This window comes from Gobio gobio (genome assembly GCF_949357685.1).
Source record: "Gobio gobio genome assembly, chromosome: 3".
NCBI classification, from domain to species: domain Eukaryota; kingdom Metazoa; phylum Chordata; class Actinopteri; order Cypriniformes; family Gobionidae; genus Gobio; species Gobio gobio.
In genome coordinates, this window is record NC_137099.1 from 9,389,767 (window position 1) to 9,417,086 (window position 27,320).

Below are 27,320 nucleotides of genomic sequence, written 5' to 3' on the forward strand. Positions count from 1 at the left end.
TATATATATATATATATATATATATATATATATATATAAAAAAACGTATTAACAAGGAAAGTGTTCTTTCCCATTGTAATTTTGGTATCAACAAGTAGACCATACTAACCAACGGCAATGGGGAATATCTTGTTTTAATATTCTTTTTTTTTAAATTTAATGTTAAACCACATTTGCAAACACAAAAGTAAAAGCCAATCAGATTCCTCAACGTAACAGCAGCCAAAGGCTGTGAATGATACATCACAACAGACACTGTAAAGCAGCAGCTGAACGGATGTGGTAACAAACAAGGAGGCTTTAAGGCAGTATGTGATTAGTACGTTCTCATATGTCCTATGTGAAATGTTGCATAATGGAGTTCATGGTGCTGTTCAGTCAGAAAGGTTTCCCTCTTGGGTTTTGGGATTAGTCACAGCATCTGCAAGAAGATCAGGTCGGAGACATTCGATGGGGCATTGAATGTTCTGGAAGAACAAAGGGAAATGTGTTATACAATGAAAAGCAGGACTGTTTATTTGCATAAATTCAAATATGTATGAACCATGGCAATGTATGGTTCCATGCACATATACTAAAAATATAATGGGTACAATCCCGGCTTGAAAAAGCCTCCACTAGCTTAATACGGTTGATATTTTTGTGTGGCCATTTGAAATGTTTGAATGAATGAAGGCAGATACTCACCACCCTGTGGTCGGTGTTAAAGCGGACGGGTCTCAGCAGGTCGGAGCTTATCTCAGCACCAGGCCTTCTGCAATTCTCACAGCGCCAACCCTAAGAGCAACACATACACAATGCATTTCACCAGACTCAAGCATATTAATGAATTTTAATTAAAACATTTAGAAAAGGACCTTTTCTATTTGTTTTTAAATTTTCTTTCTATAATTAGTCCATGGATATGGATGTGAATTAAAGGAATAGTTCAACTAAAAATGGAAATTACCCCATCCTAGGTGTACAAGACTTCATGCAGTCGAACACAATCTGAGTTCTATTAAATAACATCCTGGCTCTTCCCAATTTTGTAATGGCATTAAATAGTGCAGAGTTTTTGAAGCTCCAAGAAGTGCATCAATCCATCATAAAAGTACCACATGACTCCAACGGGTTAATAAATGCCCTCTAGATCAAAGTGATGGTTTTTGTGAGAAATATATCCATATTTAAAACTTTATAAACTATAATCACTGGCATCAGATTATTGTTAATAGTTTTAAATATGGATATTTTTCTTACAAAAAAAACATTGCTGGGAAGAAAACATAGCTGGAAATAGACAGGTTATTACTTAATATAACTCTGATTGTGTTTGACTGAAAGACAAAAGTCATACAACTAGGATGGTTTGAGGGAGAGTAAATCATGGGATCATTTTCATTTTAGGGTGAAGTATTTCTTTAAATTGTGTGTTCATACCTGTTGTCCTCCATAGCACGTGCAAGTGCAGATGGCCCCCAAGTATTCCTTCTGCCACTGGTTTCCGACCTGGTACATCTTTCCGTCATCGTAACATGTGGACTCATCTATAACGAAATGGAAGCCATTTTAATTCCACTGCTTGGAACTGAAGAAACTTGACTATTCAGTCTCAAGAAGAAGGACTTACGTGGTTCACACTTGAACTCTCCTTTACCATTGCCCAGGCAAGTACAGCTCATCAAGTGACCGTTTTCTGCCTGTCGCTCCCACTTTTCACCAATGCGGTAGTTGTTGCCACTGTCATGACACCATTCTGTGTAAAAACAGGCATTCAGAGTTTTATGCTCTTGATAGACTGGATTGCCTACATGATAAAATCCACCATTTGAGCTTCAGGTGTTAAGTTACTCACTGGAAGAGTCGCATCTGAAATGTCCACTTCCCAGGCCAAGACATCTGCACCAGAGTTTGAAGCCAGTCTCAGACATACGCTCCCATTCCTCTCCAACGTCATGGTAAGTGGCTGTGAAGGTGTCATAACATGAGTCCTTGCTGGATGAAGCACCTCCTGGAACTGTTGGTTTCATAGGGAATGGAATAAAGAAACATTAAGGCATAAGCATGTGCATTTTTAAACTTCCAACAAAGTTCATAGATCTTTTCTCGACCTGTGTTTCCAGCGGTGACAATTTCCTCCAAGATTTTGTGTTTGAGGGCTCCTTTCAAGGCCTCCACAATGACATTATAAGAGGCACCAGAAGTGAGACCAATCAGGGTGGCGCTTGTGGACGTTCCTGGGACACGCATCTGCAAAACAAGAAAAGGTCAATCTTAAGAACAAACCCCTAAAGAACGGGACCTTCCTGTACATCCTTTCTAGGTCCTTACCTGGAACATCTTCTCATCTTCATGGGTAATGGGCTGACAGGACACCAGGTAAGAAGAACTCTGCTGGTAGGGCTGCCATGAGATGGTGGTCTGGGTCTGGGCCTCCTGCGGTCTTCCTGTCCTGTCCTCTGGAAAACCAAAAGGATGGCCATCGCCAGGCCTTTCACTAACCTGAATAATCCGAGGGACACGACCCCCATCGGGTCCCACCTTGGGGATGTATACTAGGGTCTCCCCAACTTGAGGCACATAAGGCTGGGGTCGGGGTTGGTTAGGTTGAGAGACTGGTTGACGATGTGGAGGCTGGTTGCCTCTGTTGGGTTGACTGGGCTGATTATTATATTCCGTGTACTCCACGTGCTGCCCATGTGCATCAGGTGATTCGTGCCCAGTAGGACCCACTACATGAACTCTGTTGTCAGGCTCAGGCACATCCAGCTTGTCTGGGCCACCATGGGTAGGCAGGCTGGGCAGTTCAGAAGTCAGCTCTGGGCGGGAAAAAGGTGTTAAAGCAAAGCAGCAGGTAAAGAGGCAGCCAGAGTTGCATCTAAAAGCCTGTAAGGCATTGGAAGTCCAGTCAAGTAATGCTGACATAACTTTAAAGGGGGGTGGGTCCAAGTATTTTCTCAAACCAATGTTTTGCAATTAAACAGTGAGGAGGAAGTGCATGCTATGATTATACCAACCAAAGATTCTTTGCATCACGCCTGGTTTGGATATGGTATAAGGCTAAGATTTAGTCCAAAGAATACACCTCTCCTCAGAGTGAAAATATTGGTGAATGGACCAGCCCTTTAAACACTGATCAAGGTTTTTGATCATAGTACTCCACAGAGGGAACGCTTCGCCTGAATCAACAAGGTAGTGATAAGCCAGCAAGTGTGTCAATTAAGCAACATTAAATGCAATTTACCTTAATTTTGCATTTCAATTCAAAATGCATTCCACCATTAAAAAGCTAAGCACTGCAACTAAGAAAAACTATGGCTTTGCCAAGTACCTTTTACTAGTAAAAGGCAAGCGAGTGCAATATCAAAGCTTTTATAAAATACAGTGTTGGCTAGTTTAACCCAAGCGGCAACCCCCCCCTGCAGTTTCTCTTGAAGCCAATACGGAAGTGACTTAAACTGCAATTCATCGACTGGCTGCTAGGGACAGGCTCCAGAAGGGAGCAGAATCTCATTGAGCTCATGTTAAAATGCCCAACTTTACAGCAGAAAAAAAAAACATGTTTACAGCCTGGTACAAATTGTGGTTTTGGTCTATACGGCTAATTTTGCCCTTCATGACAACTGTGAGGGGGGTGAATTTGTTTATAGCTCATTCGTTTACATTATATAAAGCCTTAAAGTTCTGCATAATTAAGGGCGTGGCCACTTTGAGTGACAGGTGGATAGCCATTTATTTGCCGTCTGTTAGTCATCACGTCACCTCAGCTCCACCCACGTCCCGCCTCTTTGCCCATTTTCTATTATCCGGGAGTGATGCGCTGCCAAGATGGCAATGGCCAGCTTGTCCCTACTTTACGCTTCAAAACTGCTCTTCAGAATCCTATGGGGGACGTCACGGACACTACGTCCATATTTTTTTTACAGTCTATGGTTTAACCGAATGTGCTGTACCGTTCGGCAATAAAGCATATTGGATCATTAAGATTTTACTTTAGAATTTTTTCTTTAAGCAGATGTTTTTATCCTGTGCAACTTACATGAGGAAAATTAATATTTTTATATATGAGTACGTAAATACTTACGAGTTGTTGCCGTGCCAATCAGTGGTGCACTCCTCAGGGTATTAATTAAGGCAATGATCTTAATTATGTATTCGGTGCCTGGTTTCAGACCTGTAATTAGGATATGATAATATGGTCACACAGCAAATTATACATTTTGTTTTCTAACATATATGTATACCACATGTGGGTATAACGTGATACAGTCTGGGTCTTACCAGTGATGGTGGCATAGTTCTGGCCAGCATTAAGACGTGGTATAAGCTCACGAGGCACACCACCTGATTCTTCATAAGTGATGTAATATCCTGTAATTTGTGTTGGAGGGGCTTGCCAAGTAAAGGACATAGAATTGGGGGTCAGGGAGGTGAATTGAAGGTTGGTAGGAGACTGAACTGCTGGCCGAGCTGTGACGATACAGGGCAAAAATAAAGGTCATTAAGGGAAATGTCAATCAATTTATTTGGAGACTTCATGCATTAGCATTACTAGTGTATTACTCTTCCCACAAGGACACATTTTCTTTATTGTACCTGTGGTTACAGTCAATGTGAATGGAGGGCTTCGACTATTTCCGTTCAGTGTGTACATGTTGACCACATACATGACACCTGGCTGCAAACCTGAAGTATCAAATAAAAAATTTTCAATTAACAGCAATATTCCCAAACATGGTAAAAGAAAGTTCTGAAACCATTTTTGGGTTTATTCAAATCAGGATGCAACATTTACAAAAGGTACCATGTTAACCCTATAGATTTTGGACACTACAATAATGGTAATGTCATGCTATTCTTTGAAGTAACTTACCAGAAGTAGTTCATAATTCCAGGTTCAGTTTACTCATTGAGTTGACAGTGGTTAACGATTAATTATTAAACTGATGGACTATAAGGTGTTACTTGGATTATGTACAGTAGCTTACCAGTGACAACATAGTTTAGTTGGTCAGAAGGAATAGTTTTTCTGAAGGTGGGGTATCCTCCACTTTTGGGTGTCGCTTCAATAAGAAAACCTGACACTGGCTCATTATTGACAGTGCGCCATGTAAGAGTGAATGATGTGTCTTTCACATCAGTGATACGGACTCTGCGAGGAGGGGTTATATCTGTGGAGCCAAAGAGATTATGGCTTACATTTAATACAGGATGCTGATACTAAAAATCACTCTCGACTATAATCCATATTATGGGAAACCCACGTACTGTCTGCGGTGGTGCATTCTCCAGTGAGAGGAGAACTGCTCTCTGAACCTCTCAGTGCGTAGACATGTACATCATAAGCGGTGGCCACCTGGAAGTAAACAGCAGATATTTAGGACTAAGATGGATTAGTCATCATGATTGGTTAAAATATCAAATGCTTGGACTCCTTTTCTTAAGACTTTATTGGAACAAAAACATTGAAATGTAACAACCAGGGTGTTAAACATCCTATATCTATTGCCTGTTTATTGGAATAATTGAACATTGTCCCTGGAAATAAATCTCCCTGCTATTTTTACTTGTGACTTGTTGATGTATTTGTAAAGCGCAAGAAGGTAGGCATATTACCATAAGCCCGGGCACTAAGACTTGTGTAGAGTCAGGTGAAACATTCATTTCTTTGGCTGGGAAATACTGGTTCTTCGGGGAGATCGTGACACGGTAGCCAGAAAGTCTGCCAGTGGGTGCTTTCCATGCCACAATAAAGGAAGATGGACTGATGTCGGAAAACTGGATATTGGTTGGAGCAGAAACAGCTGAGAAAGGTGAAAGGACAAAAATCAGGTCAGATCCCCCATAACACTCAACCCCGTTAGCTTACTAAACTGAATTACAATATGCCATACCAGTGGGCTGAGTCTCCTCATGAGTAGTGTGCTGATTGCCCTCAAGGGTACCGACTGGTTTACGTCCTTTCATGGGAATGACTTTAACGGTGTACATGGTTCCTGGGCGCAGACCCTGGAGAACCACACTTTTATCACGACCACTTAGGGCTGGTTGGTACTCTCGTTCTCCCTCCTCTGGACTAGAGTACAGAACCCTGTAGGAGGTCACTCCTGGACTCCTTGGAACATCCCATGTCACAAGCATGGAGGTGGAGCCCACATCAGAGAAGGTCAGGTCTCTTGGATGCTGCAAATTTGCTAGAGAATTGGAAGAAGAGCATTAAGGGAGTATTTATAGGGTGGTTTGGCATAGTTGCTGGAAGGATGCTGGTCCGAGTCCCGTAAGGAACAAGCCATGAACCATTGACCCCTTGAGCAAGACACCTAACTGCAGGTTGTCCCGGTAGGACAAGTTAGACTATGATTTCAAATGTTAAAACGTTCAATAGGTTAAAAGATATAAAAACACTAACCTGTTGTAGCTTTCTGGACCACTGGGGTGCTCTCTCCTTCCTGGCTGAGAGCAATCACATTAATTGTATACTCCACTGTGGGCACCAAGCCTTTGATGGTCATTTCAGTACGCTCTAAAAAGGCGGAAACAGAATAGTTGTTATACCAAGTCCAAGTACTGAACTAATTCTTCTTAGTCAGCTTCGAGGTCATGAGGAAGGAATAAAGATTGATAAAAGCTTAAAGAGTGAGAGCTGTCTCACCAGGGCCAACCAGCTCAGAGAATGTAGGACCTTGCCCACCCTTGGGCGTCCCTGTTACTTTATACCCTGTGATGGGACCTCTAGCAGGGCTCCAGCGGACAGTCAAGGTATTATCTTGAATATCCGTAACATCTAAATCTGATGGGGATGGAACACCTGAGAATGGAGTAAAGGAAGAGTTGTGGTAAGCTAATGTTCAGAAACCATAATAGATACAAATAACATTAGCACTTACTTCCACCTGCAGTCCTGTGTGTGATGATGACGGGTGTGCTTGAGGCTGGGCTGTCCCCTCTCCCTGTCACAGCGTACAGCGTGATGGTGTAATCGGTGTCTGGCCGCAGGCTCTGGATGGTAGCAGTGGACTGTGTTCCTGGAACAGTGAACTCTTTGGGTTCACCTCTTACCCCTGGGAGTCAATGAGAACGAATCGACTGCATTTACAAGTTCAATTAAACTTGCAGCAACAGAACACAACACCACAAGCACACTTTAAACCATATGTCATACCAGTTTCGCCATGTGTGATCTTGTAGTAGCGTACAGTGACTGCAGGGGCGTCCCAGGAGATGGTGATGCTAGTAGGAGTGGAGGACGTCACAGCCAGGTCAGTGGGAGCATCAGAGACTACAGGAGGAAAAAAGAGTCACATCATTCTACCTCACAAAGATTAACAAAAAAAAAAACCCATTAATTTCCTAACTTCTCACCAGTTGCTCGTGTTCCAGTAAGTGGTAGACTTTCTGTATTGCCGCTGACAGCGTAAATATAGACAGTGTACTCTGTCTCGGGGGCCAGGTTCACCAGTGTGAAGTAATTTCTTGTCGGGGAAAGTCTCTCATCTTTAGGGCGCCCATCTTTTGTTGGCTGATAGCGTAGGCGGTAACCCGTAATGACAGCACGTGGGGCCATCCAGTGCACGGTAAATGAGTTGGTGGAGACATCAGAGAAGTCCAGATTTGTCGGGGAGTCCAGTTCTGTGAGGATGAGGAGAAAAATATTAAGTGGAGGATCTGACATGAACAGAGAGTGGTAAGAAAACGGAATACCATTTCTTATATTTAAATACATACTTGTTTTCTGAATTCCAGTTACAGGTTCACTCTCTTTGTCATCATAGACGCACACTACTTTCACCAGATACTCTGTGTTTGGAAGCAAGTCTGAATCGAGAAAAAAAATCTGAATCAGCTGGTGAAATGTGTTTTGACTGTACTGTAGATGCACATGGAACCAACCATCTTATGATTTGTTTCCTAAAGGGTCAAATAAAGAACTTTGAAAGCATTAGTAAACTCTTACTCTGGAGGATGAAGCTATTGGTGCCACCTCCTACGTTGACTTCTTGAGTGTCATCATCATTGTTCGTGGGATGGTAGCGGATGACAAAACGACTAATTTCGGAAGGCTTAACAGAAGGTGCGGTCCATGACACATGCATGAAGTCTGATCCCACCTCTGGAAAGTTCAGGCTTGTGGGGGCTAGAACAGCTAAACAAGAGGACATTAAGAGAATAAAGTCATAAACTAAGTCAAAAGTTTGGATTGAAATGTGTCTACTAAAAAAAAAAATAGTATTTACATGAAACAGGAATACAATGAAGACAAACAATAAGACACACGACCTAGTGAATGCAAATGCAAAGATATTCCTATAAATAGGAAAAGTATTCTGATGTAAGCATATTATTGTTTCAAAGAGGTACACTGAGATTGGGAAATAGCAAATTGCTAACAATCTTGGCTAGCGAGGAAATAATGGAATGAAGTGGCCTGAGCGAATGATGTTCAGGGAATAGGGTCTCTCCCTCTCTTTTACGTCCATATTCTCCAGTCCTCTCCTACTTCTTTTTCTCCCACCATCCCAAATTAAATAATAAACCTATGTGGGATAATTCACCAGTTTGGGTCTGCTGTGTGATCACTGAGGGCACGCTCTCCGCCTCATCTGTAATGGTGGACACACTGATTTCATAATCGATGCCTGGCTCCAGTCCATGGATAGTGTAATAGTTGACGGAGGAGTTCACCATGTCCTCCAAAATAGGAAAACTCTGGCCGGCCGTAACAACTGTTATATGGTATCCAATAACCGCTGGGTAATTTAGTGGGGTCCATTTAATTCCAATTGTGGTATCCGTGAAATCAACAAAACTGAGATCACCCACCTTGGGCACATCTTTAATCGGTTTACAAAGTTGCATTCATTGGGAAGGGAGAGAGAAGACAAGACAAGACAAGACAAGACAAGACAAGACAAGACACACAGAAGCAATGACAATGAATAATTAAGACAAGCAGCAAATTACTGTTCTCATGCCAGCAATGCTAACAAATGCTAATAGCTAATTAATAATCAGAAGACATGCAGACAATAATGTAAAATAAACAGGATTTGAATTAGTCATACTACAAAAAAGATGTCAGGCATACAAAAAAGAAAGAAAGAAAAAAGCTCCAACTTTTCTAGCAACTGTCAAATGCAATAGATATTTTCAAACATTTATAATTAAAAGTGAAACAGCCATGCTTGTTGAGAATTACACAATTATTTTAATGATGCACAAACAGAATAAACAATACCAATGACTTGCATTACTGGATATTCTTAGTAATTAATAGCTCTATATTAAAAGCAACTGTCTTTGTGGATCTGTACAGGGTGCGTGTGATGCATCTAAAAGGATCTGCAGGAAGGACCAGAGGGGTTACATTGGTGCCGTGACCCGGGTGGGAGTGAGGTTTAAGGGGGTGAGAGTAACGGAGGCCAGCTAGTGAGAGTTGTGCAGGTAAACCTCACTCCCCTGATCTCAAGAGGCGTGCTAGAGATTACAGTCTTTAGCTTCCTTGTTAGTGCACCCACCTCCCATGGATCGAGTCCCGCTCTGAGTGGGGTTACTTGAGGAGTGAGCCATTAGTTGTCACCATTGTGGCCTTGAGCACCAACGAACATGGTGGTTTGGCTTTCACAAAACGTCTCGCAGGAATAACATGCCGTCTGGTGAGATGTGCTTGTTGTTCCTATTTAGTGCTTGTTCATGTCTTTAATGACGTCTTCTTAGCTTTTTATGGAACAGCAGCAAAGTTGCTGTCTGTATCTTGGTTAGGTTTAATACCTGATATTATTTATAAGGATCGGTGTACTAGATAGATGCCATTTAATTGTCCATTGTTGACACAATGCCTGGGTCTATTCATAGGCACTAACAAGACCTATTGGTTTCATTCTTGACATTTCAATAGCATACTTGTGATCAACAGTCTATTATGTACCAGATATGCTTTAAAAGCATGTATGCCAAATTGCTGTCAAAATGAACACCTCTCTTTAAAGCTCTTTTTGGCTGGGTGTATTGAGGGGGTGGTTTTATAAATCTACTGGTACATGATAATCAGGTGATTCTCTGGATCAGTCACGGTGGTTTTGATCCAGTAGAGCATGGCTTGAACTTACCTTTATTTATTTTATTATTTTACTGTTCACTATAGATGGGGTCTTACCTTGCGTAATGGTGGTTGAGACAGGTTTACTCTCTAGGTGGTTTTTAACAGTGTAGACACTGACATTGTATTCAACTCCAGGACTCAGGTTGTCAAGGGTACATGAGGTTTCTTGCCCTTGAACAAGCTCCTCTTGAGTACTTCCACGCTGCCCATTGGTTGGTGTGCACGTCACTCTATAGCCAGTTATATCTGAGAGGATAAAGCGGATATTTCAAATATAAAAAATAGAAATGGTCGCTTACAAAATAGTATTGTGACTATGGTTGAGAGACGGTAATAACTTTTGATTACCATATTCATATACAGTACCAAAGGGTTAGGTTAATTATGTATATAGATTATCTAAAGAACACCATGCTGTTGTTCAATACACCATGGATTATATATTTTTTGGTAATACAATACCAAACTAAATGTCAGAGTTTAGCATATACAAAAAAACAACAGCAACCCAGTAAGAGTTAGAATTAAACACACTAAATGTAATAATAAACAGACAAATAATAGAGGGAGCAAAGGATGACTGGAAGAACATAATTCCCAAGGAGAAGCAATGGGATGAATTTAACATAAATATTTGCAACTAGTCACATACACACACAGCCTACACAGATGGCAAAGGTCTAATAGCATGCTTCAAAGAAATGGTGAATAAGGATAAGAAGTGGGTGTACAGTCAATATTTACCTGGACTGTTGGTTCTGCTCCATTTGACATTGAGGTTACCGTTGACAGGGTTAGACACCACATTCAGGTCAGTTGGTGGGGATAGGACTATTGTGACAGAGCAAAGAGGAATATAGTCCGACATTAGAAAATGTACATACTACTTTGAGCCCTACAATATAGATTCATCAGTAACTTACATGTCACAACTTTATTTGTGATAGGTTTGCCACGCTTTTGGCCATTAAACAGGGGCTGCAAGCTATAGGTATACTCCAATCCTGGAGTCAGACCGGAAAAGTAAATAGTGCCATCCCCAGAGGTCACATCTCTGAGAGCCTCACCACCTTGGCTGGGTTTCGCAGACATCTGAGAGAAGGATACATATTCTTAAGACAGGGAAATAGATATGTTTTTTTCTTTGGAAATGTAGATGCAACACCTGCTGGAAAAACCTAGTGATAACAGCTTAAAGTGGTCAAGCTGGTTTTTGGAATATGGTGGCTGTTCTAAGTCGGTCTACCAGCTTGAACTGTTCACTAGGAGAACCTGGTTTTCCATCTATGATCATGTACTGACCAGCTTTCACTTGCTGGTAGCCATATAAACCATAAGAAGCTGGATTTTCCAGCAGGGAATGGAAACACTTTAAAGAAAGGGATATATTTCCACAACTCCTGAGTGCAATATACAAACTCCATAACACGCCATCCGATATATAACATTTACAATATAGCCACATTCTTTTAATCTGTTTTACACAACAAAATGCTATTCTGAACCCAAGTAAATTGATCAAATTAAATAAATTGTTTATACCCTGTAGCTGAATCGTGCTACAGGGATCCAGGTAATGATGATGGCCGTGTCGGTGACATCAGTGGTGAATCGAGGAGCATTACCCGTTGGCTGAGCTGGAGAACAAAAGCAAAAGAGGATATTTAAAACAAGCACTCCTTGGAGGGCACTATTACTCATGAGAAAAGGTTACGCACATGTTCTGAAGGCATTAGTGACTCCATCGCTGAGCGTGCTCCCTTGCTCTGAGTGCAGAGTGACTAAGTAGTCTGAATCAGGCTGAAGTTCGCTGAGCTTGTATTGAGAAACGTGGCCAGGGATCCTCAGCTGTTTGGGGACTGAGCTTCCGATGCTGATGAATAGACGATAACCTGTGACCTGAGCTTTAGGAACAGACCAGATGACCAGAGCGCTGTCATCAGTGATATCAGTGAAACGCAGGTCAGTAGGGGCATCAGGCTCTGAGGGAAGAGAATGTGGAATTGATGTTTACATGGGAAATGTAGTGAAAACTTTGACCTAGATGGTCTATATGACCTAAACATGACTAAAAACAGATTTAGCATATTTTGCTAGTTGTAATGCTCAAAGACAAACATATGAATGTAACTCACTTGTAGATTTCTCCCCAACCAAAGGTTCACTCTCCACTCCTCCATTGACCGCATAAATATGGAAGCGGTAGAGCGTGCCGGGATTCAAGTGTGTGAGCTCGGCATAAGCATTTTGCGTCACAGGAAGCTGAAGGGGTCTCTGGGCCCGGCCGTCTGTGCTTACAGGTGCAAAGGTCACGCGGTATCCTGAGACCTCATTAGGAGGACCAGTCCAGATGATGGTGATTTTGACATCGTTAACTTCATAAAACTGCAGGTCTGTGGGAGCTTGGACCTCCTCTGTTAATGTGGTGGGAAGCAAAGGAAAGGTATGAATGATCAGTGATGTAAACACAAGAGCAATTTGGGCAAGCTATGATTAGGAGTCTTTTCAAATCCTAACCATAAGTATAAGCAAAAAAGTCATAATGATCAAGTACCACTAAATATTTATTTCATTGGGAATGTTTATATCCCCTGGTGAAAAATTGCTGGTCACCAGCATAAGTTGTTTTGCATGCTTGGTCCCCGGCATGGGAAGCAGGAGTGAAGGCAAACCAGCTACACCAGCTTAGTTTTGCTTGAGAAAAGCATGACTATGCTGGTCCACCAGCTAAACGGGCACTATACCAGCATAAACCAGCCTGGACCAACATGGAATTCATGCGGGTTTATGCTGGATTATTCAGCAAGCTAATCAATGCATGGAGTTCAAAAAGAGCTTCAAAGGAAAAACAAGGTCACACAAGGAAGAGAAGACTTTTCACAGTTCTCATAAGGAAGTGTGTGTTTGGGAATAAAGACGTCAACTGGCAAGACGAGAACAGAAAGACACTCAAAACTTCTCAATCCATCCTTATAAAGTTGTTTTGGCTCTGACTAAGCACTAAATCTCTCAGCTCAGGCATTTTCTAGAGTCAGCTCTCAGCACGAGGAGGCAGAGAACTGGCAGACATCTTTACACGTGAGTGAGAAACTTGGGCACTTTCACTAGCTTAGAGAAATTGAGTAAAGAAAGTTGTTTGAACTCCAATGCAGACATAAAATACTAGGAAGTGTGCGGGTGTAAAACGTTTTGATACAATCAGAGGTAAGAATACAAATGTTGAACTCAGTTAAAAGAGTAGAGTAGCTATACAAACAAAAAATAAACTGGGAGGTGTCTCAATATGTCCTCTTTCACTTTCTACTATATCTATGCAATAAAAGAGGATCCCAAAAAAGGATCTTCGGAACTCTTACCAGGCTGTTGCTCTCCAGTGGTGCTGACCTGTAGGACCAAAGGTACACTCTCCAAGTTGTCTTCCACTGAGTAAATACTGACATTGTATGACAAGCCAGGTCGAAGGTCACCCAGTGTCACAAATGTTTGAGTCTCCGGGAGGATGAGCTCAGTACTGCTGCCCTCAATTGAGGGTGTGTACACCACACGATAGCCTGCACACACACATTACATGGAAAAACTGTTGATGCCTATTCCACATTCCTGAACATTATCAGCAGACATACTAAAATGCATTTAGAATACAATTAATATCTAATTTACTCACCAGTTATAGGTGCTTGGGGTTTGGACCATCTTATCATGATGGACGTATCCTGGACATTTGAGACCTCATGATTGGTTGGAGCATCAGGTGCTGTGAATAGACAGACGGTTAACTTAATGTGCAATGCAATCTAATGACTGCCTTCTAGTGGTTGGATGGTAAATCTGTAAATATAGCCCACAAAATCACATCAGTAATGAACTTTGCTGTTTGCTCTGCAAACGCAGTGTGAAAAACACCTAAGCAATAATATAGTTTAATTAAATACTGCACAATACTGTTCCATGCCTGGTAAGAAATATTAATGGCTGTTAATTTGTCTTCATGGCAAAGTTAATTTTGGACCCTGTGCACAGTGATGGTCATCTTACCAGTGGTCTGAGTTGTGGTCAGGATGAGATTTGTATTTCCTTCTGGATGGACTTCATAAACTTGGACGTTGTACCTACGGCCAGGCAGAAGATCGTGGATGTTCACTGATGTAGTTGTTCTTGGGAGGTCTGTGTAATGGGGAAAAAAAAGAGTCAGTTGAATTTTACAAAGTCATTAGAAAACCTGAGAATTATATTCATAAAAGGTGTTATCAGTTTGGCTAATTCCCAGTGATATACAGTAACAGATAATACAAATTTGAAAGATTGTAATCGGACAAGAATGGTCATCATAAATGGTCATCATAATGGTCAATCATAAATTTAGCTTCTTTAGCTATAGCTATTAGCTAAAAATATATATATTTTGGAGTTGGACGTTGGTTCAGCCAATGTTCATGGGCATTCTAGAGTGAGGAGTGTCATTACGATCATGCAAGAGCTTTCATTCCCACAGCTGTCATGTTGAGCATTAATATTTCTATTCATTTTTTAACTAGTAGCATGTCTCCAACTATACTCACCAATCACACTTGGCTGGGCACCATCCTCTGAGAGTTCATATTCCACTCTAAATCCAGACACTGTGTCGGATGCAGATACCCAGGAGATGACGAAGCTGCTGGAGGTGATCTCTGTAACGGACTCTGAGGTGTCCACCTCCGGCTCGGACTGGGTGGTCTCACCCTCTGATTTGGCCACTGCAAAAATGGGGAATGATGTTGAAAGTTTTCATGTTTTGTTTCAATAGCAAGGTTTTTTGAAAGTCCTATATAAAAAAAGCACTGAAGATAATAAAAATGTACATACGAGAGCCATACGTAGTGGTGAAGTCAAAGCGAGTGACCTCTCTAGGTCCATACCGCAGAATGCTGATCAGTTGACCCTCATAGGTCAAACCCGGTTTAAGCCCTGAAATGGTGTGGGAATTGATGGTGCCAGGAATAGTTGCCTCTCTCCAGGGTGTGCGTGTATTTTTCTGTGAAAGGAAAATGTTACTCTGAAAAATCTAGAAAAAACTGTACATTTACAAGACTTAATACAAGTTAATACTGTGCAAGGGTGTTTCTAATACAACATCTGAGGGAGTGATGGTACATTTGACATCTGACTGCCGTAAGCAAACTCTCTATTTTTGTGTGTTTGTTTTGGAAATGTGTGGAAACACTATAGTGGACTTTTTCTTTTGCTATGTGAGGGGGGTCTAATGCTATTCAAATACGTTTATGTTATCCAAGGATAATTCCATGATGTATTGCGTGTGTGCGTGTGTGCTCGTGATTCTTTAGCTCCGCCCACTGCACGCTTCCACAAGCTCGGCTGTTTTCGGAAAGAATCGGTACAGCGCATCTGTCTTTTATAAATATGATAAAACTAAAGACTTTTTGGGGATGCAATACTCTATAAGAACTCAAGATTAACACGAGATTGGAAGAAACTGTGTGTGTTATGTACCCTTTAATTTGACCTTCTGAGAACCCCAGAAATATGAAAAGGGTGCATTAGCTTCTGCTTTATTTACAGGCTTTATAACAGCTCTGACAAATCTTGTTAAGGTATTAAGCAGGTATTAAAGCCAAAATATGTAATTTTTCACTGCTAGAGGTCGCTTTTTCAAAACAAAGGCGTAGCTTGATGACGCCTTGACTTAGCATAGCTTCTATTATGCTGACAGACGAGTGCTTCTGCTTCTTCCGCTCATGCATACGTGGGGTAACGTAGCATTGTTGATCATATTAGATACATTATTTGAGTGTGTTGAAAGTTAAAATGCTACTCCGTGCGTTCGCTCGGCTGCTACTATGAGACACTTGTTGCACACTGCAGTGAGCTAGATCCATATTAGTCATGGTAAAACATGGTACTAGCGGTAAATCATGAAAACAAGATTTAAACAATAAGACTAACTGTGTTGAGCTGTATAACAATGATTCATTTTTATGACGATGAATGATCCAAACAGTTGCTCATCTGTCTAATAAAACACAATATATTAAAGCGTCTCATGGTTTCTACAAAATACAACCAGAAATTGAGGGTAACACAGGTAAGATGTCATTGATAGCCGACGCACGGACATGGTCCATGTCCTGGTTAAAATAGCTTATTTCTCTGGATTTAAACATTCTTGGAAACATTTGGGATAATTTAAGCACACAAGTCAACAAAATAAATAACATTGTTCTAGTGGTTTTTGGATAGTCCGAAAATCTTAGATATTGTGCCTTTAACATTGGGAAGAATATAAATAATATCTATTCCAAAATATATAAGACCGATTGTTTTTTAATGTATTTTGACCTGCAAAAATGTAATATTGTCCCACTTCAGATAAATTGCCATTTAAATGCCAATATATATACAGTTTAAAAGCCTCTTTCTTTTAGTTAATAAGAAAAAGAAAATATGCACAATTTAGCAACTTTCCACTGAAGCCCAGAGTGAAGAGTAAATGTGTGTTTTGAAGTTCAAGGACTGTGGCTTGTTTGTGTGTGATGAAATCTCATCATGTACTTTTAACATAGTTGATCATCCCTTGCTGACGGAGGTACACAAACATTCTCTGAAGGGACAAAATGTCTCTCGTTCCAGGAATCTGGCTTAAAATCGATGCTGTTGGAATCTTCTTTACGGACATAAATTGTCACTAAAACTTTATCACCAGAAAACCGCAGACCTGAAAATCCTCAATGCGAAAGTACAAAACAAAAAGACTTACGACTCTCCACTTGAGGATGTATTGCGTAATGTGGGCAGAAGGGGGAGGGTTCCATTGGATGGGATGGGAATTCGGCTGATTTCCAGCTTCTGTGATGATGACCCGAACAGGAGCTTTTGAGGAAGAGGATATACAAATAATAATTGTTAACTTACTGATTAGCTAGTTTCATATTGTAAAGGCCACTTACTCTGCAGTTGTATTTAATATGACATGGCAGAGGAAACAGGTGATTCATTCACAGTGAAGGAAAGGAAAACAAAGAAAAGGAGATAAGTATTTGAAAACAGCCTGTTTCACATTAAGAAAATAAGTTTGGACAAGGCAATCAAATCTCTTGTCTGGCCAGATGTCTGAAAATGGAACAAAATTACCCCAGTTTGTCAAGTGAGGGGCGTTAAACAGTCCAGAGGATGATTGCATGGGTGCGGTGTTAAAAATCACACCTGTCCATAACATTCTGCACCACATTACCCTTTATTATCCCCAGGCCTTCACAAAGTTTGGTTAACAGCTGCATGCAATTCAACGTGGTGAGGTCATTTTGAACAATTCTGATGTCCCCTTCACCTACACCAGCCTTTGTGGTGTCAAAACCAAACGAGAAGATGGTAACCCAGAAACAAATTCACAGTGACCATTCAAAAGCACAACCTTCAATATACAGTGTTAAAGACAATCATTTACAGATGGTCTAAGTACATAGTGCGGCTGTCTTTTTTTGGTTCTGTGAAGGTCGTAAAAATACAGCTCACACTTTCCTCAAAAAAACAAAAAAAAGCCAACTGCTAACAAACAGCAACCTGTCTTATATTTCTTACTGCTACAGGCCATTTGGTTGCAAATTATCACAACTGAACATCAAACCATGGTATTAAAAGCTATAAATGCTGTTTGAGAATCACACTTGGTATTTTGCACAAGTTTGCCATAACCATAGCCTAAAATAAAACTCTAACGTTGTTCAAAGGCATTCATTTTCAATGAATAACGACTCAAATTTTGATCCGTTTCTAGCACAAAGCTGTCATTTGGCTTCAGAAGATGTGAAATATACAGTAGTGCACAAATCATACGGACTACTTTTATGGTACTTTCTGTTTTTTAGAAAATAGCAGCCTGCTAAACATCTTCTGTTGGCATAAATGGCATAAACATTTGTCCTATCTGCCTAAATGGTTAATGTTTCCCCTGTAGAGAGGTTAGATGGAGGTTGATCTACATCTGCTGAATTTCAAAGAGGCTGATTGATTGGTAAACGATGGGTGACAGCTCTTTTAGTGAGACCATTTGAGGCTTTTAAAAGAAAAACAAACATGCATAATCAAGTGTTAGTCAAGTTAAAGGAGGGTAATTGCGGGAAAGTGACTGTTGCGTATAGGTGTAATTTCCAGGTGGGAATGTTGGGACATGCCCCCACTCAGACATGGGCAGTATTTCAATTAAATGTATTTTAAATACGTATTTAATTACTTTGGTGTATTTTGTAATTTGTATTTTGCAGGTGTGGAACAAATAAAAAGTAGTTTGTAACAAAATATTTTGAGGGAGTGTATTTAGAGTATTTCAAGTACTTAAATACTTAAGAAAAATCACCATATGCTTATCACCATAGTAAATGATTTTGCCATATTTTCGGTCTGATGTTGGCAATGGCAATGTCCAGGTTAGATGCACGAAAATCACGTGACACCCTTAACAGCTCTGGACCGGGCTCCCTCCAAGAAGTGATCGAGTTTTGAACACAGGAGAAGAAGTGGTGCTGCTCCTCTTAAAAACGGCATTAAGGTAAAGTGTTTTGTGAAAAATATAGAGTCTACACACATATTGCACACTGAACGGCATTATAGAGAAAATTGTGCCTTATGAGATCAATGCACTGTGTTGTCATTCATAAAAGGACATCATATCTATTATGAAACAGCGCGTCTGTCGTAAGCTCGTAACTCCACTGAAATCTCCATGCTAAGCAAGCGTTCACAATATAAAATCCATCTGCAGTTTTTACACGTTTTTAAACGTATTACATATGAGAAATATTTATATTCCGTCGGATTTTGTATAAAATAATCATCATCTTTTGTAGCATAGTTGTGTTATTGCTACTATTTCTGTTACTGACATTTCAATAAAGTTCCTCATTAAAGCTGTTAGTGCACATAACATAAATATGGATTTATGGCTGTTTCCTCTCCCTTAGCCAGTGATGTGAACTTAGCTGTACATGCCATTTACGACAGAGGGAGCTATTTCAGGCCCCGTAGAGATTTAGTGAAATGCCCATGCTTTTTTATTTTGCTACTTCGCCATTTTGAATTTACACATATCTCATATTTGTGTTATTGCTACTATTTGTGTTATTGACCTTCCAGTAATAAAAAAAAAGAATTAAGATTATTGTGTAGTCAAAATACTAATTACTTGTATTTTATTTAAATACATTTTTCACATCAGTATTTTGTATTTTATTTTGTTACATTTCATGAGCCAGTATTTGTAGTTTGTAACAAAATAGTTTTTGATGTATTTGTGCCCACCTCTGCCCCCACTACATTTTGCCAAAGTTGATTTTGCCCCCACTTTTTAAAAGCCACCAAAAAATGGCAGGCTTACAACACAAAGAAACAGAATCTCCGGCCCAATGGTTAGAGAGTCGGACTTGTAAGAGTCCCAGGTCTGGCAGGAATTGTCGGTGGGGGAGTGAATAACCAGCGCCCTCCTCCACCCTCAATATCATGACTGAAGTGAGACCCTTGAGCAAGGCACCGAACCCCCAACTGCTCCCCCGGTGCCACAGCAAAAATGCTGTTCACGGTGTGTGTGTGCACCTGGATGGGTTAAATGCAGAGCACAAATTCCAAATATGGGTCACCAAAATACATTTGTGCCAACCAGACAGGCCTGATTTATAAATCTTGTTTGGATTTGTAAACAATAAACGTCTTTAGTATGTGCACAGCACCCACACACGCTGGACCGCATGCACTCTTTTACCTTGTGATCGATGAGATGAAGTAAAGACAATGCTTTCCATTTACACATTTAGATTAAATATATTACTCTCATGAGAGTACACAGATAACATGAAATCATCATAAAAGCGAATGAATATTATGGAGGTACAATAATTTTAGCTATGCGCTATGGCTAAAATGTTGGTGTTTATATTTAGATTTAGGTTTCATCGAGCCCCCCCCCCCCCCATAAAAAGCACCACCACTTTTTAAGACAAAATTATGCTAATATACTGTTGGCATCAACAAAACTGCTTCCTGCCTTTGAATTCACAGTAAAACTTTATTTTAGGGTCCAATTCTCACTATTAACTAGTTACTCATTAGCATGCATATTACTAGGATATTGGCTGTTTATTAGTACTTATAAAGCACATATTAATGCCTTATTCTGCATTCCTTAATCCTACCCAAAACCTAAACTTAACAACTGCCTTACAAACTATTAATAAACAGTAATTAGAAGTTTATTGTCGCAAAAGGCGTAGTTAATAGTGAGAACTGGATCCTAAACTAAACTGTACATTTTTAACCTCTGTTAGCTGGGTCTTTTATGAATGCCAGCTGAAGTTGTGCGATCTCTTACCAGTAGACTGCAGAGGCTCACAGGACAGTTCTCCAATGCCGTTACCATAGCAGGAACATCTATACGGGACGCTTTGGATAATCTTGTTCCATGTCTGGCCAATCTGGTAGAACACCTTGGTCTCGGGTTCTTGGCACTGGTCTGAAGACAAATAATAAATGGTTTGTGTAGACAAAGTAAAAACAATCTTTCTTTCATTACAACTCTGACATGTTTACAAAAACTATTGTTTAAAACGAGTCTGTTCGATTTGAATTGAAGGAAACATGACCATTCATGATGTAAGATACTTTGAACTTATGAAGGGAAGTTCTAACATTTTGAGAAAAAGGTTAGAAAAAGAAAACAGAACAAAAGGCTGAACTTAGCAACGAATGCCTGCTTACCAATGGCATCACATTTCCAGCGACCACGGCCTTGGCCAAAGCATGTGCAGTTCATCATGTAGCCCTGGTCATGGCGCTTTTCGAAGGTCTCGTTCACATCATATGTCTGTTCATTCACAACGCACTGGTCTGAAATAGGCAAGAACTTTTTGACCAACTTTATGATGACATATTTTGTATTTATTTTATGTCAATTGTCACGTCCAGAACTACTTTTTGTGTTTGTGTGTATTTCAGAACATCTAATGACCTTTGAACTGAGTGTAGGAAATGCAGTTCCACTCCCCGCGTCCGTTGCCCTGGCACTTGCAGCGCATCATGTGACCAAGTGTGTCATGGCGCTTGTCCCACTCGTCACCCACACGGTACATGATTTCATTAACAGTGCAGACTTCCTCATGAGCTGGATTAAAAAGAAGAAAGGGAATTTATGATTGCATTAATATTTTCAACAGGGACGTCTACTCTGAATGCACGTAATGTTCAGTGTCCATTCTGATCTCATTTTCCCTGGAACAAAGCCAGGAACCATGTCTGGTCTGGAGTGGAGCCAGGATTAAAATCCTGACAGGGGCGGACTCCATAGATCCAGTCAGCGGAGCCACAAATCAGTACCGCATTACATGGTCTTAAAAAATCTAACTCCCTTAATGGCTCTTAAATACAGCTCGAGAACTCATTTGCAGGCCACTGAGTGTCATGGCCCAAGCACACAAATGACCAATTAAGGCCAAAAAAGCTATTAATGTCTATAAAACCTGACTTCAGCTGAATGTATTAAAAAGAACCAGTAAATTTAAACAGATAACAACCCACAGTTATACGCCTACTGGCTCACTGATTACATGGAAACTGTAAAAATGGGATCTTTATGCAGCTATGTGCTGAAATTTCAGTGTAAAAAATGTATTTCTAAGCTATTAATATATTTCCACTTCTAGGAACTGTTTCCTCTGTTACCCCTAGAGGAAATAACCATATATCTTAGCATACAAAGCCTATACTACTGTGGGGGAACTGCTTAAAAAAACTTTCCCTGCCAAACACGGCTTTCCGTGTTTTCACTGTTATACGCTAGGTGGCGCTATGTCACATCTTTTGAAAGAGTACTAAATCTTCTGATCAAAACACATGCGAAGAAGATGCCAAAACAAGCGATCTCAAATGTAATCATATGCATATGTAAAATAAGGTGATCCCCAACATTAAACAGCATTTAAATCAAAACTGCCTAATGTTACTGAAAGAAATGTCGACCCCGGATGAGGACTGTGCGAGCATTAGGGGTGTTGATGGACTCGATGTACTCCATCTGTGATCATTGTTCTGAATTTTTTATGAAACTTACCCATATTCAAGTGTTGATATGCATAAAGCTAAAATAAAACATGTTTTATGTTTATTTCTTTTGATATATTGCATGTTCAGATATTCACAACATATTCACATATTCTGGGGGCCATAACATTTTTGTGAAAATGATCAAAGATGCTGACGGTGGCTGGCAACTTAAAAAAAAAAAACGCTAGCGGGTAAAGAGTTAACAACTTCATAAAGGAAAAAGATGATCTAAATCATCAATTAAACATTCTCACCAGCCATGGGACAGAATCCGTATTTACGATCTCCATCAAAGTCTGTAGTGGTCCCACACCACTTCATCCCATCAGGACGGCCTTCAGATGTGCAGTCGGTGTAGTTGCGTCCATTATACTTGAAGGGGAACTGGCACACAGCACCATTTGAGTTTCCTCCACGGGTCGACACACGCTCTGAAAGACCAAAGAAAGGAAAAAGAGTGAAATCTTGACCTATTACTTTACAAGTGAAAAGACCAGGCCACCATGTTTTATCTGTAACTCTTTGGTCAACCAGCTTTACTAGAAAGACCATGAAATGTGGCTGGGCAAGTCCAAACCAAATATGCACAAGTTGGTCTATGCAGGTAACCTAAAGAAAGAGGCTCTGAGATGCACTTACGGTTCTTTCCGGTACAGAATGAGTACAAGCGATCGCTGTCGTAGTCAGAGGTGGTACTGCACCATAGTTGCCCATCGCTTTGGCCCTCAGAAATGCAGGAGTAGTGGGTGTTCCCACTAAAAACAAAGGGGAACACACATGGCTGCCCACCAGACTTGCCACCATAAACCTGGGACTGTCCATCTGCGTAAATCAAAGAGAGGACAACATTATTAATGGCACCAGGGGTGTTTCAATCATTAGAAATGTGGGTTCATGCCCGCCAATATTTAAAGAAAATTCTATACTCATCCCCCAACTTTTTGGGAGATAATCAGAATGTGTCAATAGGTGCAGAATGAGGGTCAATGGGTTGGCCAAAACCCAGTTTGTTTTAGGCCTTTGTTTGTTTTAGGTCCTATAGCTCAAACAGTAGAGCATAGCGCTAGCAATGCCAAGGTCATGGGTTCAATTCCCAGGAAGGTACGAACTGGTACACTGAAAAAATATTGCTGTGATTAGTTATCACAACTTAAATTTTAACATTAGAAATAAGTAATAATGTGTTGTTTCAACTTAAAAGTGTTTGTGCTTGAATGAAATTTTTAAGTTTAGTTAACTTTAGTTTAGATATTTAAGATATCTCTGAATTAAAGTTGCTGCAACTTTAAATTTGTTGAGATAACTTAAATATCCAACTTAACTAAACAACTAAACTTAACTAAACTTATCATTTTAAGTCAAGCACAAACACTTACTTTAAGTTGAAACAACATAATATTACTTATTCTGATGCTGAATTTTAAGTTGTGATAACTAACTGCAGCAAAACATTTTACAGTGTAAAACTTTTTTGCCATTTTATCCACAGGAAAAGTAGAAAGAGGACAAGAAATGGGTGGGAAAGGACTAGTTGAAAGGACGAAAGGACTCATAAAGTAAACATGCACATAAAGATTCTTAGACCTGGACAACACACTGGATGGTAGAGTTGTCAAAAGTACCGACTTGGTATTTAATTAAAAAAATGTGACAGTACCAGCATTTCCCTCTAGCATTTTGAGCGCTGTTGAACGGATTCTTAAACACCTCTGATTGGCCATTGTATTCACGTGCTCAACATATATGTCTCTGATTGGCCGTTGTGTTCACACGCTCACTTTTGACAACTCTACTGGATAGTGTATAAAATACCCCTGGATCCCTGAATTTAAATTTCACCTTGCTCCTCGCAGCTGATTCCTCCTCCAACACAAGTGCACAGCATCTCCTTGCTGCCCTGAGTTCTGATCCAGCTCATGCCATTGAAATAGGACACACCTGCATCGGTTTTACAGTTACCCTCCTCAAGAAGATCAGGCAGGACGTTGACTTGGTTCATCACTGTTGTAACTTTATGAGTCACGGAAGAGCCAGAACCTAGTCACAAAGACAACAGAGACAAGCTGTTGAAGCTTATGACAAATAAAAGCCTTGTGGGAAAAACATTTCTAAAGGGTTTAAATTTTTCATGAAATTTCGGATCAGTCCCATTGGGATAATGAGAAGTATGATTCTATTATCCTACTGAAATTCCTACAGAACGTTCTGGTTCTTACTTGATTGTCCTACTGGACATTGTGTAATCTTGATCAGACCTTTATTTGTATTGCATTGGAATAGTGTTTTGCTGCTTGTTTCCTATTAATGGAAATCACGTTAGGAACTTTAATAAAATCCCGAAAGATTTCCTTTTGATGTCGTATAGAGGCATTTATCCTAATTTTCAGTCATAATGGCCTATTTTTGTGAATTTGGGAACTTTGTGCTCTAAGATCTAGTTTTGGTTTTGTACCATGCTTCAATCCTTGGAATTCCCATTTGGTCCCATTTGTTACAACAGTATGTAATGAACATTTGGTTTGCTACACACTTATAATACATATCACCTAATGCAAATTTGGTCTAGAGCTTAACAAATGTTGCACCTTTAATTGACAGTCTGTCATCATGTGAACATTAAGTCACAAAAGCGTGGAGAATTGTAATTAAATTATGCAATTACACTTCCAAGTCTTTTAAATCCATTCATTACTATCAAACAGCAGATTTTACACTTACCAATGGCATGTGTTGCATGGGAGGCAGCATGTCTGTCACACTTCCATTCTCCACGACCGTTGCCTGTGCAAAGACACTGCAGAGTGTTTCCATTGGAGTCGGTTTTGGTCCAGGTCTCACCAATACGGTATGAGGTTCTGGTGTCCTGGTCATTACAGCGGTCTGGAAAAGACAATGAAACAATGCCAAACATGTAGTCAAGGGGATGAGGGACATAACAAACATGGAAACATCCATTCATCTAACCCCTTCTCTTCTGATGGTCATGCTTGACTCAAGCTTGTTTAGGAAACACTTCCATCACACTACAGTGGGTTGTCTTTATTTATGACCCATGGTGAAGTGTTTTCCGACACTTTCCAAGCAGAACAGGTGAAGGAAGCCAAAATCTTAATAGTGTTTCTTCACCCACACCACTTCCTTTCACTGCATGACTTCAACTTCAACAGCCCCACAAAGGGCACACTGTAATTTTCCATGTGCATAATCCCATCCAGCTACAGGAAGCTTGCAGATCTCATTGGTAATTATGTAATAAGGGTGTGCCGTGTAAATAACTACAAAGTCATGAAAGGAGACATGGGGAAATTGAGTGCTTTAGGGAAAAAAAACAGGACCTTAGTAACAAGTAGGTGTCTACCGAACAACAAACACAACAAAGAGGTGTTTTTAGAAAATGTCATGATGTTGAAGACATCTCTTACTTCTGGAGGTGCAGGTGATGCGCCCGTTGCCCTCCCCCAAACAGGTACAGTCCACTATCATCCAGCCTTGATAGGGTTTCTGCCATGTCTGACCAACCACATATGAAGTTCCCACTGAGTCATCATAGCAACGCTCCGCTGTGAAGATACAGTCAATTTAGCATCTTGTTCTTACCACTCGGGTGTGGCATGCTAGCATGCCAAATTTCCAAAAAGAGACACATGCAGTTTCATCTGTATACTGTGTCAACCAAGCAACAAATAAACAAACCAACTAACAAACAAATAATAACTAAATCCACAGGTCATATATGAAATTAAATGAAAGTTGCAAACAACTTGAATATGTACCCAGAATTACATGAATTCCTATTAGTCAATAAACACTTTCTCACCAACGGGTTTACAGGTCCACTCTCCCTTTCCATTGCCAAGGCACACACATTCAAGCATGTAGTCTCCAGTGTCGTGGGGTCGTGTCCAGGTGTCCCCGATTCTGTATGAACTACCTCCCTCATGGCAACGATCTGTACACACAAAAAACATTATCAGTTGAGTAATAAGACAAAAGAAACGGTAGCACTTTATTTTACAGTCCTGTTCCCCATGTACATACTATGTACTTACTGTAATTACAATAACTGGGTAAAACTAACCCTGAACCTACCCTTAACCCATGTAGATACCTTATATTGCATAGGCCTCGTACTTTCTTAGGTAAGTACACGTTTTGTAAAATAAAGTGCAACCAAAAAAACACTTAATGTGAGCATTTTTTTATGTACAATTCATACTTTTTTGTCATGGACTTACTTGCGATGGTGCAGCTAATTTTGCCTTTGCCGGACCCAATGCAGGTACAGTCCCATATCATGCTATCCTTCGGTCGCTCGTAGGTCTCTCCAACTCGGTAGGAGCGTGCATTGAATTTGTCATAGCACATCTCCTCGGCTACAGGTGGCAAACATGATCATATATGTACATCAGTTTACATCATACTACACATTTAGATACGTATTAAACACAGAAAATAACCAAACAACTCGTTAAACGCGCATATACCTAGGTATGTGCGTAATTGCGCAGTATTGCGCACTTGCAGAAAAGCATAGGTAAAAAAAATTATTATAATAACCTTAATGTCTCAACTAAATAGTGTGAAATATGAAAACGGTCACCTGCTGGTTTGGATTTACACTTGACCCCTGAAGCCCCCTGACAAGTGCAGACGAGAGTGCTTTCCATGTACGGGCGCTCCCACTCATCGTTCATCCTATAAAACCGACCGTTGTCGTTGCAGCCATCTAAAGTTAAAAAGACAAAATCAGCATATATTCCTATATAAAAACACCTATGTAGTCAACTCTTTTTTCATGTACAGTGGTCTGATTTGCCCTGGAAATCTTTGTTAGATTGTCTATATTTTTGAAGATGTTTTTCCCCATTCAAAATCAAAGAAATACGCTGATGAACTTACTTTCATGGATTGCTAAACTCCTGGCTTCCTCGTAGACCGGGTCCAGACTGATTTGTTCCTGCGTTTGCCTTTTACTTTTCCCTGCTGATTTTGGCATACAGTGGACAGATCCCCCGATGCACAGCAGGAGCAGAAGCTTCTTTACTGGGAGACGGGTCATTTCCACCCGTTGCGGAGAACAATTTTGTGTGTATGTGTGTCAATGTCAGCTGCCTTCCCCTGACTGTACTGAACCTCCGCCGTCAAGCTGATGTGGGAC

At 40.4% G+C, this 27,320-nt stretch overlaps 1 protein-coding gene across 1 annotated transcript; it reads right to left on the minus strand.

Annotated features, from left to right (window-relative positions):
* Positions 1-113: 113 nt before the first annotated feature.
* Positions 114-27,320, minus strand: fn1b (fibronectin 1b). The gene is made up of 45 exons (XM_079813004.1): positions 27,062-27,320; positions 26,763-26,888; positions 26,398-26,535; positions 25,980-26,111; positions 25,585-25,722; positions 24,881-25,042; positions 24,002-24,199; positions 22,802-22,984; positions 22,417-22,593; positions 21,072-21,224; positions 20,822-20,950; positions 20,436-20,576; positions 16,836-16,948; positions 14,927-15,095; positions 14,641-14,817; positions 14,117-14,245; positions 13,746-13,835; positions 13,438-13,632; positions 12,217-12,495; positions 11,800-12,063; positions 11,624-11,718; positions 11,005-11,173; positions 10,826-10,912; positions 10,136-10,327; positions 7,937-8,125; positions 7,708-7,797; positions 7,345-7,611; positions 7,145-7,261; positions 6,870-7,043; positions 6,635-6,790; positions 6,392-6,505; positions 5,877-6,176; positions 5,599-5,786; positions 5,251-5,338; positions 4,971-5,153; positions 4,579-4,668; positions 4,264-4,452; positions 4,067-4,156; positions 2,314-2,801; positions 2,094-2,232; positions 1,838-1,999; positions 1,613-1,738; positions 1,423-1,529; positions 688-777; positions 114-467 (listed from the first exon to the last, which is right to left on the minus strand). Exons 1-45 carry the CDS (start codon positions 27,219-27,221, stop codon positions 375-377), a joined length of 7,236 nt encoding a protein of 2,411 aa, XP_079669130.1. The 5' UTR covers positions 27,222-27,320; the 3' UTR covers positions 114-374.

Bases quoted from the DNA above. Each gene is read 5' to 3' on its own strand.
- fn1b (XM_079813004.1), bottom strand. From the start codon at position 27,221: ATGACCCGTCTCCCAGTAAAGAAGCTTCTGCTCCTGCTGTGCATCGGG. The intron at 7,612-7,707 runs GTATGTATTTAA...TCATCCTCACAG, and splicing joins AACTGGAATTCAGAAAACAA to AACTGGACTCCCCGACAAAT. The intron at 468-687 runs GTGAGTATCTGC...TTGTTCTTCCAG, and splicing joins TTAACACCGACCACAGGGTG to AACATTCAATGCCCCATCGA.